At 39.6% G+C, this 18549-nt stretch overlaps 1 protein-coding gene across 8 annotated transcripts in view; it reads left to right on the top strand.

Moving 5' to 3' along the window:
- MTUS1 (microtubule associated scaffold protein 1) overlaps positions 1-18549 on the top strand; it is a 121176-nt gene that overhangs the window by 84406 nt on the left and 18221 nt on the right. For 7 of the 8 annotated variants that reach the window (XM_069013971.1, XM_069013970.1, XM_069013969.1 and 4 more), the window contains one exon: positions 7077-7294. In XM_069013971.1, the coding sequence (XP_068870072.1) occupies positions 7077-7294 (218 nt within the window). Of the gene's footprint in view, positions 1-3143; positions 3880-7076; positions 7295-18549 lie in introns of those variants that run through there. The other variant, XM_069013976.1, reaches the window with a different exon arrangement.

An 18549-nucleotide genomic window follows, 5' to 3' on the forward strand; every position in this document is an offset into this window, starting at 1 on the left:
GCTTGTCACAAGGCAAACCTTAAAATGACAGCTGTGTGATCAAATGGTCTTCCTGTTGCATTGCTCAAATAGCTTTTACACATTGTGATTGGGGGAAGGCAATATTGGAGCTGTAGAAATAGGGGTGTTTTGTGTTTGCTGGTTGGCAATTGTCTCAAAGATTTCTGTGTTTCTGTAATGCAAAAGAAATGCCTTAAAAACAAAAAATGCCCTCCAAAAACTCTCAAACATATCCCACACAAAGTAGACCAGATTTTATTTAAATAAATGAAGTCCTTTTTAGTTCTGCCCTAGTCCTTAATGTACTTTTGGGAGGAAATCCTCAACAAAGGTTGATTCATGTCAATGAAATCAGGAGTTTTTTTCCTAAACAGAAGAAAATGTTAAGACACTTGGGATGCATCAAGGATGGAGATGTCTTAGGTGGAGCAGAAGCTGATGTACAGCAGGTGAAATGGGTAATTCAGAGACAATGAATTCTAGGTTGGGAAACCTGTGCACTGATAAAATGTTTTTCATCTGTCATCAGCTCTCAAGTATTCCTGTTGAGAGACAGGTTGTAAAATTCAGAGTAGCAGCAACTTCTGTGGACTTAAAATTTTCTTTGTAGTATTAACCTATGAATTTAATTTTAGGTAGGGTTTTAAAGAATCTTCCAAGGTGGAGAAAAGTAAAGGAAATCTGCCTGAAATCTATGTCAAGAGGGTGATCTTTATAAATTGCCAAAGATTCTTTATGATCAATCAGTCCATCTTAGTTGAAGTGAGGAAGATACCATACACATTGACTGCAATCTGGATAAAATTAATGTATTCATATAGTGCAAGAGACCAGTTTCCAAAGACAGGTTTTCTTCAGTGTATTAACTTATAGCAGCAAACACCTGGCAATTAGGGTGGGTGCACACACTTGTAGAAAGGAGGCTGTACCTTTTGGATTTGGTGATGTTGGACAGGAATGACAATTGAAGTACCTAATTTAGTCACCTGAGCTTCGTCAGACAGGCTTTCAATGTAGCTTATAGAGAAAGGCTTCTCTCAAGCACTCACTGATGTTGTAGTTAGGCTTGTGCTCTGAGTCAGTGTCTGGAGGAACCTGTTCCACTACAGAGGAACTGAGGGGTATCAGTTGGAAACTTTATTTTACCCCAAAACCTTTTTTGTGGAGTGTGTTTTGTTTTGGTTTTTTTGGTTTTGTTTTTTGTTAACTCAGCTGAAATCACTGCTTTACGTAACTATACCTTTAAAATCATAAGAAAGTGAAACTCATGTAGGATGGCACTTGAGCTATTTATCTTAGTATAAACACAGGATTCATGTTTGCTGCCTAAAGTTTTTAGGAAGATTTAGATCTTCGATGGTTACGTCCATGAGTCGGAGGAAACCCTTCCTTTCACCTGTTTGCCAGCTGGATCACAACTGTTGGAACCAGTTGGAAATAATTTCAGATGGATTTTGCTGTCTGACAAGGTCTTTGAAAATGGTTCACCAAGTGAGATTTTTAGGAACTACTAAAATATGGTGAAGGGTGGAATGAAGACTTACACTGCTCACCTGAGTTACTGCAGCTGTTTATCCAGGGATGCAGAAGTACTGCTACTGCTCTTACCTGGCTCTCTTCACCTACCTGAAACTTTTGTCAAAGGTGTTACCTGGGTTCAGACTTCAGTCTGGGCTTCTGCAACCTGTGTACTAGTCTTTAGTGGATCTGTGTGAATAATAATGCTTAGGAGCTCTTGGGATAACTATTCAGCTACGAATGGGGCGAGGAGCCGAAAGGGGAAGAAACTCTACCTGAAGTCTGTAGCTGTGCTGGGAAATCCCATCAGAAAGTCCATGTCTGGCCTTCTGGCAGGTGAGACAGAGACTCGGAAAAAAACTCCACCATTGACTTTGTGTTCACCAGGGGCTGCGACAGAAAAACAGTCGGGGAGTACTTGCAAGCTATGAGATGCTCTGTGTGGAGGGTGCATCTCTGATATCTTCCTGGTCCCATTAGTGTGCCTGGACTAGTGTAGGAGGAAAACTGGCAAGTCAGCAGTACACTTTCACTGAAGGCAGGACTCCCCAGATTGGCTTTTTGGCCAGCAGCACTGTGGTGATTTGGAAATCCGGGATCTGTGCATGCATGGGTTATTGGCATTCCTAGTGATGCTTCCCAGCCCAAAATTGTGCTGTGTAGTTATTACAGTTTTTGATGGAATAGCATAGGTTTCTGCACTGGGATCATTACTGCCTCTGAAAGCATCCTGGAGTCATAACAGGGCCAAACGTGTGGTGTATAAGTTCTCCTTTGCTCCTGCTTGTGTGATCTGACTCCTGTTCTGCTGGGTGTTGTCCCGAGTATTTGCACACCTCTTTGAAATCTGTAGATGAAGATCTGCATGGTATTGGTCATTTTTTCCAAACTGAATCCAGTGATTGGGTAATTAAACTGCTGTGTAACACAACAGCTATCAGCCTGGTGTCACTAATCTACCTGTTTTCACATGGAGCCTAGGCCTATTAGGAGTTCTATGCTTAAAAGTAAGAAGCCTTAGCTTTTACAGAGAAAAGTTAACACTCAGATCTGGTAGCTAAAAGGCTTGGCTTCCTTAACCTGTCAAAAATATCTCATCAGTCAGTTTTCCCATATTGCTGTGATAACTATTGTTTGTGGATTAGAGGGTTTCCTCATGAACTGTGTTCTTCCAGAGATTGCCAGTAGAGTATTGCTGTGTGAATAAGGAGAGCACTCAGTGGGAGGGGTGCAATGTCAAATGTGCCCACAGAGGTACTCCTGAACCCTCACTGCAAACATTAGCAGAAGGACAGGTGCATAATCACCTTGTTGAATATACAATTAAAATAACTACGCACTGTTGAACTGTTTGGCTTTCAGCTCCTGCAGGCAGTTCAGGCTTCCTTTGAGCCTTTGTGTCGTAAAGGAAGGGCCACTGCGTTCTTGCAGAGTGTTTGGCTGCGTTGCAACAAACCTGGTTACTGATGCCCAGGCCTACTTTGATTGATGCACAGATCAAATGACTTTTGGGAGTGGCTTTTGGGGTGACATCCCACGTACAATGATGTCAGCAAAAGATTTTAAAAAATTCAGGTGTGGCATAGTCTGCCAATTAAACTGATTAGTGCTCTGGCTGAGTCCTGAGAAGGAGCTCTGACTACAGCCCTGCTTGTTGAAGTCTTTTATGTGGTGCCTTTGGCTCACCTTGTACGAGACTTTTACTTAGTACCTTCACTGCAGGGTGCTATAAATTGAGGTAGGATACCATACCAAGGGCTATGTGCTAGCTTGCTTGCTATCAGGGGAAATCTGATACTGGCTCACAAATGTCCCTGACTGCTTGGAACCTGTGACACTGGAAGAGGTCCTGCGACTCCTGTGGGATCGGGATGGAGTGCATCGCTGCTCTGTTGGCAGAAGTGAAAGCTAGCCAGGAGGCAATGCAGGCTGGGCAGAAGGCACTAAAGCATGATGTGGAAACATCTCAGAAGGAAATCAGAACGGTGTTAGCATTGCAGAGGAGCCAGCAACAGGTGAAAGAAGATCTCAAAGCAGAGGTGAAGTCCAGTCACTTGGATATAAGAGCTGTGCTTGAGGAAGTCCAGCGAGTGAGAGAAGAAATGGAAGCTCGATTAAATACTCAGGCTGATCTGGTCTTACTGATCAAAGAAGTGAGCACCAATTTAACATGTGTAGACAAGGCTTTCCAGAAAATGGAGGAGAGGGAGAAAGTTTTTACCAGCCTGAATCTTCCCACGAGAGAAAATGTTGAGCAAGGATTTTTCTTTGAAAAATGCTTACACCAGACGCGCATGGGTTTTGAAAGACCTGTGGAAGCTAACAATTTGGATGAGGAATGTGAAAAGAAGGTGCTTGGGGGTAAGACAATTGTGACTGTAAGTGTGGGGAGAGAAGTGAGGTTGTTTCTACTTGTGCTTGTCAAGAAATTATTTTGAATGCTTTTAAGAAATGTAAATTTTTTTAGAAATTTAATCTCTTGCTTAAAATAATTTCTAGTTAGTGTAGATACTACTACATATACCTTCCTAGTACATGATATGCAGAGGAAGGCTTTGATTTGGTTCTGCAAACCAAAAAAGTGTTTTATAGATTTTTCCGGTAATACAGCAACAGTGCACAAGATAGGGAGGCTCAGGAAACCAGCAGCACAACACAAGCTCTGAGGTAGCCAGCCAGACAAGGCAGAACCCCAGCACCTAAATGTAACTTTATGGAACACACCCTGTGTACTGACAGTTGTGTATTTCTTGCTTCTTAACAGCTATTAACTAGAGAGGCAGTGTATGAGATACAGTTTGCTTCATGGAGAAACTTGGAATGGGTTTAATGCTCTCCTCACTGAACTAGAGTCAGCTGCTGTGCCATCTGTATAATGACTGTTGAGGGAGTGAGAGGATTTGTGGACCTTTTCCAATATCCAAATCAAATCTTCTGTGTATGATTCAATGATCAAAAGGCTTAGTCTTTGCAAAATCACTGCTATTTTTTTTTCTGTACTGGTATGAAGAAGGATAGGACTTTAGATGGTGATTCTGTCCAGTTACCATACTACATGCAGTACTTGAAAATCTGATTTTCTGTCTTCCAAAACTGAGCTTTTCAACTACATTGGGTAAAGTGGTTTTGAGCCTGTTGGAGAGGCGTCCAGAACCTAATTTAAAGGCAGAAATTGTTCTTCTTTACAAGTCTGACTGTATAGAGGTGGCAGGTGAACAGGCCAAAGTGAGAAGGACTTGGGCTGTTAACCAATACTGTCTTTAAATTAGACTCTGTCATTGATGTGGTAGTATCAGTAATCAGACTCATGATGTTTTTGTCTTAATGAAAGCATGGCTTTTATTTTGACACCACAGCATGCCTTCTATACAAATCTGGAAACGATCTGTCATTGCCCAGAGGTACGTAGGCCATAAATAAACATCATAGTGTCAGTGGTGTTAATCTGTAGAGGCAGTTCATGCTACAGAGGGTTCATGCTTTTCAGCATTCGAAGTGGCTGTGTCTAGCACATGTCTACGATACAATTGCCAACAGGAATGTCATTGAGTTTCACTTCATGCATGTTTTTTGTTCAGCTTTATTTAGTATAGTATCAAGGGCTGGCTTGGTTGGATGCTTGAATGAGCTTCTTGGAAAATACTTGGTGGTCTGGGCAGCAGGATAAAAGTAGTGGTATGAAACTGACAAAGTGATAAAGGCTGACTGAACTCTGGAAGCAGTGGATATTTGGAGCCTTTTGTAATTGGTGGTTAGCTGCTGTATCACTTCATTTAAATGAATTTCTTCATTAGGTAACTAACTGTAATGCAATTTTTTTTCCAGAGTAAAAATTGTCTGCAAACATTTGTTCAGGTTTAACACAGCTCTGTCAGGGTCCTAGAAATAGTTACAAAACTAATTTCAAATATTTAATTAAATAATGACATTAGCATCTCTATCAGTGAATTTACCCAATACTCTTAATCAAGAATAATGTTCTAGTTCTCTATTTGTCATAAATGGAGCATTCAGGAAGGGAGGTGGAATATATGAGAGAGTAGGAGTATATAAGCCAGTATGGAAGGGAAGAATTGACTGTACATGTTTATTCTCTAGTCCCTGCTCTTTTTTTTTTCCTCTCTTCTTGATTATTACCTCTTGTGATTTTTGAAGTAGCTTCAGAAGGTAACCAGTAATTTCCTACACGCAGTATTGTCCATAAGATTGCTGAAAATTTTACATGGTTGCTCTCAGATGTGAACTAGCATTTGTGTAAAAATGTCTACTCAAAAGACATTGTTACGTCTGCACAGTGAGAAGTGGTCATATTAGTTAAATGGTGGTAAGAATAACTAGAACTGGCAGCCAAGCTCGATCCTTTCGTCATACAAATTTTTATTTTGATTTGGGTTGATACAGCTCTGCTATTAAACTGCACAATGGTATGTTTCTAATTGAAAATACACCCTTTAACAGTCTGCATCTCTGAGCAGAAGTGTAGGGAAATCAAACCAGGTGCTTGGGATTCAGAAAGGATTGAGTCTTGTTGGTTAGTTTGTCACCTGTTTTTTCTTAAGGTTCCTATTTTCCTTTCTCCAGATCTCACCTCTCAGGTTTTTTCACTCTATCGTGAAGAAATCTTGTTAAGTTGAAACTGTACAAAGTAATCTCCTTAGATGTCTTCATTAAACTGCCAAGGGATATTTATCTGTTGCATCAGCCTTTTATTGCAAAAGTGTTTGCTCATTCCCTTTGTGATCAAGGGGGGAAGACTGGCCCTATCTGCACAGCAGTACTGTACTCCCTTTCCAGTCTGAAGGCAGAAGAGAAACCTGTAACCTATACAGTGTTTACAAGTCAACTGCTATTTTATGTAATCTGGTTTCCTCTGACATGAGATAATTGTGTACTGTGAAAGCTGTTGAAGTTGCCACATAAGTAATAATATGAAATCCACAATGTAGTTTCAGGACTGTGAGTATATATTGAAATATATTACATTTTAGAGCTTTTTTAAGGTCTTATCCTTGTGACTGAAAATTGCTAGCACTAAGAAATGCTGCAAGACCTCTGGTTAATAAAGCTCAGGCCTGAGCTGCAGAGAAGTGACTTTTTACAATTAAAATTTTAAAAGGAAGAAAAATAACGAAGGAAATGTAGAGAAGGGTTTTGTATTCAGCCATACTTTAGAGTGAAGGAAATACAAAATCCATGTTGCATACAAAAGTGGACAACCCTTATGTTAGAAATAAGTTACTGAATAGGTAGGATAACAGAGATCGTGCATTTTATAAAAGTATTTGTTCAAAGCACAGTGTGAAGAGTATGCTGGAAAGTATGCCACAGAATACATGAAGGTGAGGATGAAGTGCAAAACACTCCAAGGTTATGGTGTTAGGAATTAACAGATTGATAGTGGCTGCTCTGCAGTGCTACTGAAATAACCCTTTCTTCTAGTTAGTATTTCAGCAAGTGTTTGTAGGAATTTATAACTGCTTTCATTTGCAGCTGTCCTTTAAATTTTGGTGAGATTTCAGCATGAAATGCATATTAATTAGTTGTTGTTGTTGTCTTAGTTGACAAGGGCAAGCAGCGGAGTCCCAAGAGCTCATGCGTACGGACTCAAGCCTCCACAGATGCACGTTCACCTGGCACAAAAGCAGCTGAGTTGACACAATACAAAACAAAATGCGAGACTCAAAGTGGAATCATCCTGCAGCTGAAAAAATTCCTGACGTCCAGTAACCAGAAGTTTGAAGCATTAACAGTTGTCATCCAGCACCTGCAGTCTGAGGTAAAAACTCACAGCTCATCAATTTTGGCTTTAATTCTTTGAACTCTTCTCAGCAAGGGCTTCAGAAAATATTAATATACTGATACTAAATTCTGTGTTTCCATTCCAGTGGTTTCTGTTTTCCTGTGGAGGTGATGCTTCTGGCATCAGTTGGATAGAAAAAAAATCAAACCCATGACACTGGGCTTTAGGGCCTCTGCAGCTTCACATGCTCTTTAGAAGAGTTTTTAAATGTTTGTAGTTAGAGAGTCCTTCAGGGTTGAGTAGCTTTCCAAATACGTACTTCAAGTTCTGCCCTTGTAGGAAAGACTAGTTTCAACAGATAATCTACATGGCCTTGCTTTGTTACCTGACATTGAATGGAAGAGTATTTAAGAGATGGATATGTTTTTGAGCTACTCAGAATGAAGTCTGAGTTGTTACAGTTTTATTTATTGACTCTTGCATTGTTTATGGTGTCTTAAAATTATTAATAAAATTATAGAAATGCATCTGGAATTACAGAGTGGAATTAATTTGATGTGGTTTAATGTTAATTTTTCTAGTCTGTTTGAAATATGTAATGACCTAATCAGTTTGATTCTACACTAGAAACTGTTCATCTGCTTTAAAAACTTTTGAGAAAAGAATAATCTGATGTCAAGGAAATTATAACAGTTACGAATTTATACTGCACAGCTGATGCAGGCTTTAATAGCCATTTCTCGTGCATTTATAACTAATATTCTAAGATTGGTATCAATTTCATTTCAACTCTTTTGCTACATGGTGATTTTACAGTCTAGTATTCAGAAAAGCATGAAATTGTCTTAGTACATTGGCAGAAATGTAACATTCTCATGGGATAATATCTGCTTACTTCCATTTAATCTAAAAATACTGCATTTATCTCCTAGTTTGGTTCAACTCTAAGAGCAGTGGCTCTTAGCCAGTTTTCTGGGATTGGTTTGATTGGGTTTTCTTAAACTCTTGGTTGGAACACCTTTCCCTGCCTAAGGAACTAGTTTGAGATCTTCAAAGCAATTTGATACAGGATTTTTGGATGCCTGTCATCTAACATGATATTGTGAAATTTATAACTGAAATTCTCACTGCTAAACTTCTGTGCAATCTTCTAATTACTGTAGAATAAGCACACTGACTTTTTTGGTAACTCTTACAATTAAATGTCTTGGCCTAGTTTCTTCTCTCAAATATTTTGTATTGTAACATTTTAAAATTTGCAAATACTTCATAAATGTCATGTTAGTGAGAAGAAGCCCATCATACTAATTTGCTTCTTCCAGGCTATTTTACAGGTTGCTTTAGCCTAAATGTGGGGTTTTTTTAAGAATAATGGGGGGTTTAATTAAGGAAAAAGTGATGTTGAAGATGAAGGGAAGAGAAAACTGCATGGAAGAAACAGGTGATTTCGCTCCTTATTCCTCTTTGTTAGTCTTTTGCAGATGGAAAGAAAAAAAATATCTCTGTCAAATTATATAAAATTAGTAGTCTTGGACAGTTAAGTTTGAGCACATGAAATTGAGCTAGATACGACAAATTGATGTATTTTCATACCAGTTACTGATTTTGAGGTTGCTCTCTCCTGGGATAAGACAATACTTGCTGAAGGCTCACTGCCTTACTGTTGTGGAAATACCATAGGGATGAGAAGGACTCTGCTGTCGTGGAGCTATAAGGAATACTTAAAATCTGTTAGTTAGGTGGGGGAAAACATCCTGGAGGATTTCCCTGTTTTAGGGAACACTGTGAAGAGTAGTTTCAGTTTTGTTTGTTTGTTTGGGATTTTTTCCTTTAGGGTAAGGAGTGGAGTCTGGTATAGCTAACAATCGTAGCTGGCCACTGGATTATTTGAAGTATCCTTTGAGGACCCCTTTGATGTAGTTTTCAAACTCTGGAGAAACTTGGGGAGAAACTTCAAGTTAGGCTTTAACTCATGAGGTGGGGTCTCATAGGTTAACTACTGCAGAGCCAACTGAAAGTAGCTTCAGCTTCTCTGGTTTTAAAAAAAAATTGAAAAAATCATGCTTAGCTGATTACGTGAGGAACAAAGTTGTGCTTCCATTCTTCCCACTAGAGCAAGTGTGAAGTGACATGATGCAGCCTAAGAAATACCTCGCTGGAACCAGAGGGAAGGCCTGCTCTGGACTCCTCTGGTGCTGCTCTGTCCCTAAAGAAGGCCAATTCAGCCTGCCACTACCAGACAGCTAAACCAGCAAAAGAGCATTTCTTTGCCAGGTGGTGATGTGCACTGTCCTAACGTGTGGTCAGAGCCAGTGCAAGGGTGAGATGGGGTCAAGGACAGCCTGCCTGGCCAAATGGAGTAAAGTACTGGAGTGAGCACTTGGGTCACTTCAAGGCTGGGCAGCCCAGACTAAGCCTCTTGGCAAAATCTGCTGCGGCCTCTCCTGCTTTCCCTCCAAAGCTGAAGTTACTGGGATGTGATTTGGCTGTTAGATTTGTTTGGTTTTACTGTCGTGTTGTTTTTTTCTTTTTTTTCCCCAAGAGTTCCCAATGTATTTCTGCACAAAAGTGGTTTCTTATGAGCTCATTTGAAGTGGAATATAGCTGCGAAAGAAATCACGACCTGCTGGCAATGACTTCTGTCAAAAATGCAGCTAGCCCATCTGGAGTGAGGTTGAGATGCTGCTGTCAAAGGGTTAAATGGGATTGAGCAATGCTGCAGTGCTGTTTCTAGCTGAGCAGGAATCTCTCCAAAAAACCCTGAGCTCAAACCTGTTTGTTGCAGGAGTTACCTTGGAGCTGTCAATAGTAACAGCTGCCTCTGATAAAACCTTCCCACTTGATCTGTCAGTGTTTCTTTAGGGGGTGTGGGGAGAGCGTCTATGCATAGCTACCTTTACCAAGACTCTTCCGAGTTTAAAAATCCTAAAAACATGTTTTCTACCTCACAGGAGCTATTGTTGCACTGGGTTAATGCTAGATGGAAAGCCTCTTGGCATCCAGAGTATTTGATGGCAATGAACAGCGTGGCTGATGAGAACACTGAGTTTTTCCATTGTTGCACGGCTGTGTGTGTGCTGGCAGTGATAGGAACACACGTTAAACTGCAAACTGATCACAAAAGCAAGTTGAGTCTTTCTAGAGTACTGCGCTTCCCCTGATCCCCTGGTAATTCCTGTTACTTCATGACTACTTTCCTGTTTTTTAAGTTCAAACAAGAAACAAAAAGTGGCAGTACAGAGGAAATGGTGAATTTGGCCATTTACAATAAGCACATGAAGTGCGTGCCAAGGAAAGCCGTTTGCCATTAACCTTCAACTGCATTGAGCTCTAAAATTTGCACTACTGCATTTGAGTTGATCTTTTAACTTCCACTACTACTCATTTTGAATTTATTTCTTGTCCCTTCAGTAAGAGATATGTTCACAGAGGCTTTAAATATGTGGTTGACATGTCTGTGATAAGTCAGGCTGGGGATGCCGCTCTTGCAGCCCTCCCCTCTGTTCCCTAGCCCTTGTGTATGCTTGGGCTTCTTTGGGAAGCCAGTTCAGGCATCTAGTCAGGACAGGGGGAAAAAAATTGTTATTATGTTACAGGTCTGTCCATGTTGAAAGAGTTTTGTTTATGTCCCCCTACAGTGGTTCACTGTGGGAAGGAGTGGAAGTGAAGAACTGCCAGTGCTGGGATGGGGTGGGAATGTGTGCCTGAGAGGTCTGCAGCTGTGGCTAGGAGCCAGATGCTCCCTTGGGAAGCAAAAAAACCCCAGTACATCACCAGCTGATGAGGCTGAGGCTGTGGCAACTTCTTCCTGAGCCTCTACCTCTTGCCTTCTGAGAGGTGTTCAGCCCCTTCCCCTGCCTTGGGCTGCCCCCAAGGCTGTGTGAGCCCTGCAGTTGGGCTGGTCAAACCTCCAACTCACTGCTGTGTATAAACTCTTTCTTACATCTTTGGGAGTGGAGGGTGATTGTTTTAGCAGCATGGTACTAGCTTGGTTTTAAATCTAGTTTTAAATTTGTCTGTCTAAGGCAGATGTAGCTGCCAAAGGAAAGGGTAATGTGTAGTTAGAATGGCTTTGTAACTGTTCAAAGTGTGAATTGACAGATACTTCATTTTCTCATTTTAGTGCATAAACTGGCACATTCAGAACTACTACCCAAGCTGTTTAAAAAAATTTTGGATGGTAAAATGTTTAATTTTTATGAATACCCATTTTTATTCTTCTAGTTTAATAAATGAATCTAATTAAGCATCTCAGTAATTCTCTACAGATTCTGCTCTAGAAATGGGCTTCAGATTTGTATCTGTGAAACAGGGATGAAAAGAAAGTCAGTTTCACTGTTGTGCTTTTCTTGGTATGGTTATGGGAAGACTGCTATTTACAGTTCAGACTTTACTTGGGAATATTGTCGTGCCATCTTTAAGAAGTGTCCTTAGTAGAGGAAAAGGCCATTTGAGAGGCTATAGAGCCCTGACAGTAATATGTGGATAACACTAATTGTGGATGTGACACAGGAAACAACATGAGGAATGTCCTAGAAATTGTGTGGCTGAACAGGCTTCAGTATTTCTAGGTGGAAATAGAAATTAACCATTAGTGTATGACCTGTTGTAACTGGCATTTCCTGACATGTGCAGGACTGTAAGAGTTGAGATAGTAGCTTCCTTGGGAACTTAGCAGTTTAAAACAGTTTTTTTTTCCATTTTGGAATACATAAACACACACATCAGAAATGTTTGTCCTGGCCTTTGTGGAAGTTCAGCAGAAAATGTTTATATTTATCAGATGAGAAACACATATCTAGGTTAAGGAGCAGAAGTACCCATTGCATCACTAAACCCCAAGAGTTTTGGAACAGTCATATCTTTTGACCTATAAGTCCTGTTGTTTAGAGCAGCTGTCTTTGAGTAAAATTCTTAGTTTTGATTTTCTAGAACCTAACAAGTTTTCATTAGAATTTTCATACGAGGTGTATCTGGCTTCCCAAAATATGGACATAACTTTTTACAAGAGGGAATAAGGACATGTAATTGAGATTAATTTTAGTGCTTCTTTACTTTAAAAAAAAAAAAAAGAGAAAAAGGAAAAATCACTTAGAAGTCAAAATGTAATATTCTGAATTTGAGGAATGCAAATATTTTCTGTTTTGTAACAGAGAGTATTTGAGTAGTAACACAGTAGTTTCCCCCTGTAGAGCAAACCTAGGCTCTGGCAGCTTGTGTCTGACAGGTAGCATTTGGAAAGCAAGGAAGCTTCATATGATTCTCAATGTCTCTATAAAACATGGTGTGAATGAACAAGAATGGTTTTGGCAACAGATTGAAGATTTGTGAGCTCTAACATCCAGAATAACATTTTAATCCATTAATTACTATGAAACTAGGCTCTGATGGAAATAACTTTTTATAAGATGTGTCAGTTAAGCAATTTATTTGGTACACCTGGATATTCAGAATGGGTTACAGCTGAAGAGAGTTGGGAGTCTTGTCCCATAGCTACTCCTAGCAAAAAGTGTCTTGGAAAAAGATACCTTTGACTGAAACAAACTTGGTGTTTCAGACAACCAGTGTTGCTTTCCACAAAGAATCTGATTTTCATGACTACCTCATTTCTTGTAACTACTGTTTTTTCAAGAAGCTGCAGAATTCATTACAGTAGCAAAGCAGGGGTATCTATTGCAGAATTTAAGGGAGCAGTTAGTGGAAGAAAGAAAGCAACATGTTTTAATCTTGTTTCCATCTTGATTTGTACTACCTTTTCATGGGAAATTCTAAATAGTCTTAAAAATGAAATTAAGAAAATAGTGTAATATTATGCTCAAACATAGGCTCTTATTACAACATTTTGAATAACTTTATAATGGTAATAACAGTTTTATAGATGTGAGAACTTAAGTTGTGATGGTATAACTTGTCAAAGTTGCATAGTATCTGGTAGGGACTGTGTCATATTCAGATGAGTTGGACTGAGTTAGAAAGCTGTAGAAAATACTGAGAAATAAGTAATTGCTTAGATGAGGTAGACTTAGTTTTTATGAGATTGGAGTTTCTTCAGGGAAGGAAGGAGTCATTCTGTGTGAGAAGTAAGAACTAATATTAGCATTCAGAAACCCAGTAAAGTAGCAAACAGGCTGTTATAGAGAAGTAAAATAGCCCATGTTATTACATCTGGACCTATCTTTGCAGAGCTATTGCATGAAGGTAGACATAACTTCTAAATGGGAAAACAAAGATCCCTGAGAGCCTAAGATCCTATGTAAAGCTTGCAAAAGCATAAAGAGCCTGCAAGTAAATGTGTTAAATACATAGTGACTCACAGGAATCCTGTTTGGCTGGTTCTCTGCTTTAGTGCTTCATACACTAAACATCGGGGCAAAAACATCTGATTCTCCACAGATATCTAATATATAAAAGAAGTAAAATATTAGAAATCACAGTGAATCTCTATCAGTTAATTGTGTAAGTGTTGTATTCTGAGTCTTAATTCTGCTTGAAGTAATGTCAAGGTGAAAACTGATGGCATATTTCACTTGGTAAGAATGCAATGCATAATACAAATGAGGCCAAGAATAAATTAGAAGTATTCATTTCACTGTATATTTCTTGATTGGAGATGGTTAATACATTTTCATTTTATCACAGTAATAATCTGCTGCTCCTTTCAAAAATACGCATGGAGCAGAGAGTGTAAATCCTGTTTGTTGTACTGCTTCCTTGGCTCATTTCTTTTGTTTGCTTTTGCATTGAGGATGCAGAGTAAATGACATTGCAAGGGGGTTTTAAGTGAGGTATGGAATAGGTGAGTTTAAAAGAAATTGATTTCTAAAATTGCTAATATCTAATGAGAAGATTTACTTAGACGATTGGATTTTGCTAGGAAAGAAGGAACAGGGACAGGTAGAAATACTGTGGTATAAGGACCAAAATCATCAAGTCAAATGTCATACTGCAAAGCAGGTATGAATGGCCCTTTTGTTGCCCCTTCACACAGCCCTCCAGGCTGTAGCTGATGACACATGACTGACTGGCATTTATGCAAAGATGTGACTCAATTTCTACATTACAGCCAATGATGATGATCATCTTTTTATGACTGGAGCAGCACAAGGATGGAGTAGACATAAATTTCTAATGCTTTGTACCCAAGAGGAATATCTTCTTGGATGAGAAAGACACTCAGTTGACAACTGATACTGTAGCAGTATTAAAAAATATTTAAATTATGATCTTTTTTCCATACAACTTAAGCACATCTCCAGTAGGGTCTAAACATACATGTTACAGAAGTGCTTACAAATGTATTAATTTATTTAAACTACAATGTTTTTTAAATGGTCAGCATTTCTCTCTAAGTTTAATTTTAGGAGTAAGTGCTTGTGGTTTGATTTGACAGTAAAATGGCTTACAAAAACCAGACTCTTCTTTCCAAGAATAAAATTAATTTGGCCCTGTATATGATAGTAAAACACATTTAAGTGCTTCCGTTTTTTGCATTGATTAATTTGTTTTATGCACTGCAAACAAATTTTATTTAGTCTGTTACAATAAAATGCTTTTTGAAAAAAGCATCACCATGCTTTTATATTTAACACTTAATTTTCTACTCCTTTAAGTCTTGAAATGACTTGCTTGCAAAGTGTATTGCTGATGAAAACTAGAAGGCTGATTATAGGCTGCACACTGTGGAGGGCTTCGTACTGGCATTGTCAGAGCCCTTCTCCACCTTCCCTGGGCAGGGTTGCATCCCATGTTGTATCCCAGCACTGAGATGAACACTCCAGTACAGCTACTCCATTTGTGTCGTGGGAAAATTCCCACAACATGGCCTGATTCCCCAGGGTATTTCATGGACTAGAAGTGAGTTGTGTCTCTTCCTGTGCAATATATCAGTGCTTTACAGATTTTGGTTGCAGCAATCTATAATGCTTCTGATGAATCTGTTACTGGGGTAGACTATGCAACTGTGGCAGGTGGCTTATCACATAGATATCAGTGTTATATAGCTGCTTGAAATTAAAAAAGCAAATAATTACTGTATTTTGGTATGCAAATGTGAACTTTTCATTATTGGTTCTTGCGAATTTTTCTTCCTTTAATACAGCTCCAAAAGAGTACATATTTTGTTTCCCAAAGGAGTGTGCTTGTTTAAAATGTGGGCTGTGATGTGTGGATAATTACTACCAGATTGGGCAGTGTTAGCTTGTTTGGATACACATACTTGAAACCCGTTTTCTGCCGTGATTTGCTTTTTTTATATTCAGTAACTGTTGAAGAACTTGCAGCTCTTAACATGGAGGGAAAACTTGCAAAAGGTGATTAGGACTTTTTGACCAGGCACAGCCTATCCATGGCTCTCAAAGCTTTGATTTGCAGGCGGAGCATGGGACTCCCACACCAGCATCACCCCACCTGGCCAGGAGCAGGAGTATGCTGGGAAACCTGGAATGCTTAGTCTGGCTAGTTGCACATCCTCTCAAGGAAATACAAAGTTGCCAGTTTGCTGTAAAACTTCATGGTCTTGTATTTGTGCAAAGTTGCTGTGGGATACTTGAGGAATGCCCACCTATTCCAGCTTGAGAACTACTCAGAACCGGACATCTTGGAGGTAACTTGGGTCTGTCTTACATGAAGATTTGGTATAGGTACATAGCCAGGAAGGTTGTTTGTTTGTGTGCTTGGTACAAATAACCCTCTTGTTCATTCTGGAGTGTGGACTTTTGTAGAGCTTCCTGCTTTTAAAGCAGAGCAGTGGAAACTGTTCAGACAGTGATACGTCCTCGCCCTTGTTTGTATCTAAAATGACCCTAGGCTGGTCTGCTTGAATCTCAAGCTGTAGCAAAAACAGCTAGTTGCCAGGAAAAATACTCTTAGGCCTGTAATTGGGCTGTGTAACTGCCAACAAAACAAACATGAATAACAAACTTTGTAATTTATTCCATTCCTGACTTGGTAGTTTTTGTCATCTTGAAGCTGTTGTGTTCTTTAACCTTCTACCTTGGATCTCACCTTCCCAGGTGTCCTTGCGTGGGGGATATGTCTACCTGAACTTGTCAAATTTTCAAAACATGAAGGATTTTTAAACTGGCTAATCTTTCTCAGAACGAGAAATGTCCAGGTTTCCTTTATTATGCTGGGAACTTTTTTGTAGCATTCAATGGCAGAGGTGCACCACTCTAATATTGCCTGTGCAAACCTTTTGTCCCTAAACTCTGTTCTTGTTCCTACCTATAGTTTCCATGTTTATGGCAGGGGGAATGTTTTGGTTAAAGCGCAACCTACAATAGATTCGTCATAAATAAGAAAAAAATAGGTACCAGATAATCACATAAATTCATAAATTGTACCAGAAGAAATTGTAAAGGGGTATGAAGATCCTTTACGAGTCTCTGACAACTAAGCGAGGATGATCCTTATTGCCGGATTTACCTGGGTAACAATGCCAAAATTACTTGATCCTGTATGCTCCAACTTAGTTCTGCTCTTCCCATTTCTGGTATTGATTTTTCAAGTAGAATCTTGTTACGCATAAACTTATGTTTATGTTGCAGGATATTTCAGCCCAAAGCATATCCTTACCTGTCTTTAAATTAAATACTGAAGATAGGCCCTTACTGGATTATTCAAGTGCTTTTGGTATTTTACTGCATTCAGATTTCAGATTTGGGAAACTTTGATGTTTCATTGGGGAAACCCACATACCTGGAGCTTCAGTTCTCTCAGAACTTAGATAAAAGTGTACTAAGTTAACTGCAAGATAGTCTGACTACTTCATGGGGCTTCTTCTCCCTATAAGCAACTTAGTCTTATTTTCAGCTGGCAGTTTTTTTCTGAGTGTATTCATTAGCAGGAGGTGGTGATACAAATCTGTCTGAATTTCTTGGATTTGTGAAACTATGAATGGGTAAGCTGAACCGAGGCAACAGGTTAAACACCAGTAAAAAGCAAGAGGGCTTAGGAGCAGCAAGAAACATGAAAAAGATTACTAAGGCAGTGTTACTCGATTTTGTTTTGGATTTTTAGTCTCAGCCTCTTGTTAATCCTTAGTATGCTGATCACACATGCCCTTTTCTCATCAAATTTCTTTAACTGAAAGCAAATACAAAATGTGTTGACCATGAAGAAGCCCTTTTGGAAACACTAAACAAAAATGTTAGCAAAGGGTCTGCAGCATGGTCCAGCCACTAGGGAGAATTTGAGATATTTTACTGACAGAGCAGGCTGGAAGAAAGCAGATTGTGTTCAAGGATGCAGCTCAGATAACTCACTGCAGCATTCCCATTTTCATCATCAGATGCTGTGTCCGTAGTGGGAACACTGGTGTTGAACTGGAGTGAGATGACTCATCTCTCCTTTCTGAGCAGAGAAGCAGGGGAAGAGCAGGGCAAGTCCTTTCAATAACTGAGCTCTCTGCTCTCCTGAGAATTGACTGTGGAGGGTGAGGCGTGGTTTTCAATCTTAGCCCACTGACACTGTAAAAAGCCTCTAAGTGCTTAATATAAAACTGCAGCACAGCTACTTAATAGCCCTACCAGAGTGTAAAGTTAAGAACTGTTAAGACTGCTTAAATTGAGTGATTAAAAGGGAATTTTTCTCATACAAGATCAAAAATATAAATATTTCTAGTAGGCTGTCAGTTTCTTCTAACCACCTTTTACAGCTGCATAATAATTTCCTAAAAGTTGCAACTGAGCGTGTAACATAAAAATTACTCATTTGCATTAGTCTTGTGTCAGATCTTAATATATGACGGGGTTTTGGTGCTCATTCTCGATTTTTTTCTTAAGAATGGTGTATTTTACTGCTTTATTTGTTCTGCAGGCATGCAGTGAAGTATTCCCTGCCTTCAGGACAGGGTGCTCTTCAGGTGTAAGCCTGTGGTCAGGCTGCAGTGAGAGTGACCAAGGGCAAAGGGGGAATTTGCAGTAAAGGTGAGGTTTTCCCTGGGAAGAACCAGTTGTAGGTGTGGCTAAACCAGTCTGCAAATTCATCTGCTGTGCTCAATTGTGGACAAGTCTGTGATTTTTGGGCCAGTGCTTTTTTTTTCCTTTTCCCTCCCCCCCCCCCCCCCCCCCCCCCAATGTATCCTAGCTAAAAGAAGAGCATGCAAACTGAGTTTCAAGCTCTTTGCCTGCACCGGGGCTATGAACATAAGCCTGGGCATTGACAGCAGCAAACCTGCTGTATCTGTGGCTCTCCCATTCAGCTCAGGCCTCCCATGGCTTATTTTTGCATCAACAAATTTAGTGTGAAAGCAGTGTACAGCAAGCTCGAAACAGCTAAAAATAAGCTCGGTT

Source organism: Aphelocoma coerulescens, chromosome 4 (assembly GCF_041296385.1).
Source record: "Aphelocoma coerulescens isolate FSJ_1873_10779 chromosome 4, UR_Acoe_1.0, whole genome shotgun sequence".
NCBI classification, from domain to species: Eukaryota; Metazoa; Chordata; class Aves; order Passeriformes; family Corvidae; genus Aphelocoma; species Aphelocoma coerulescens.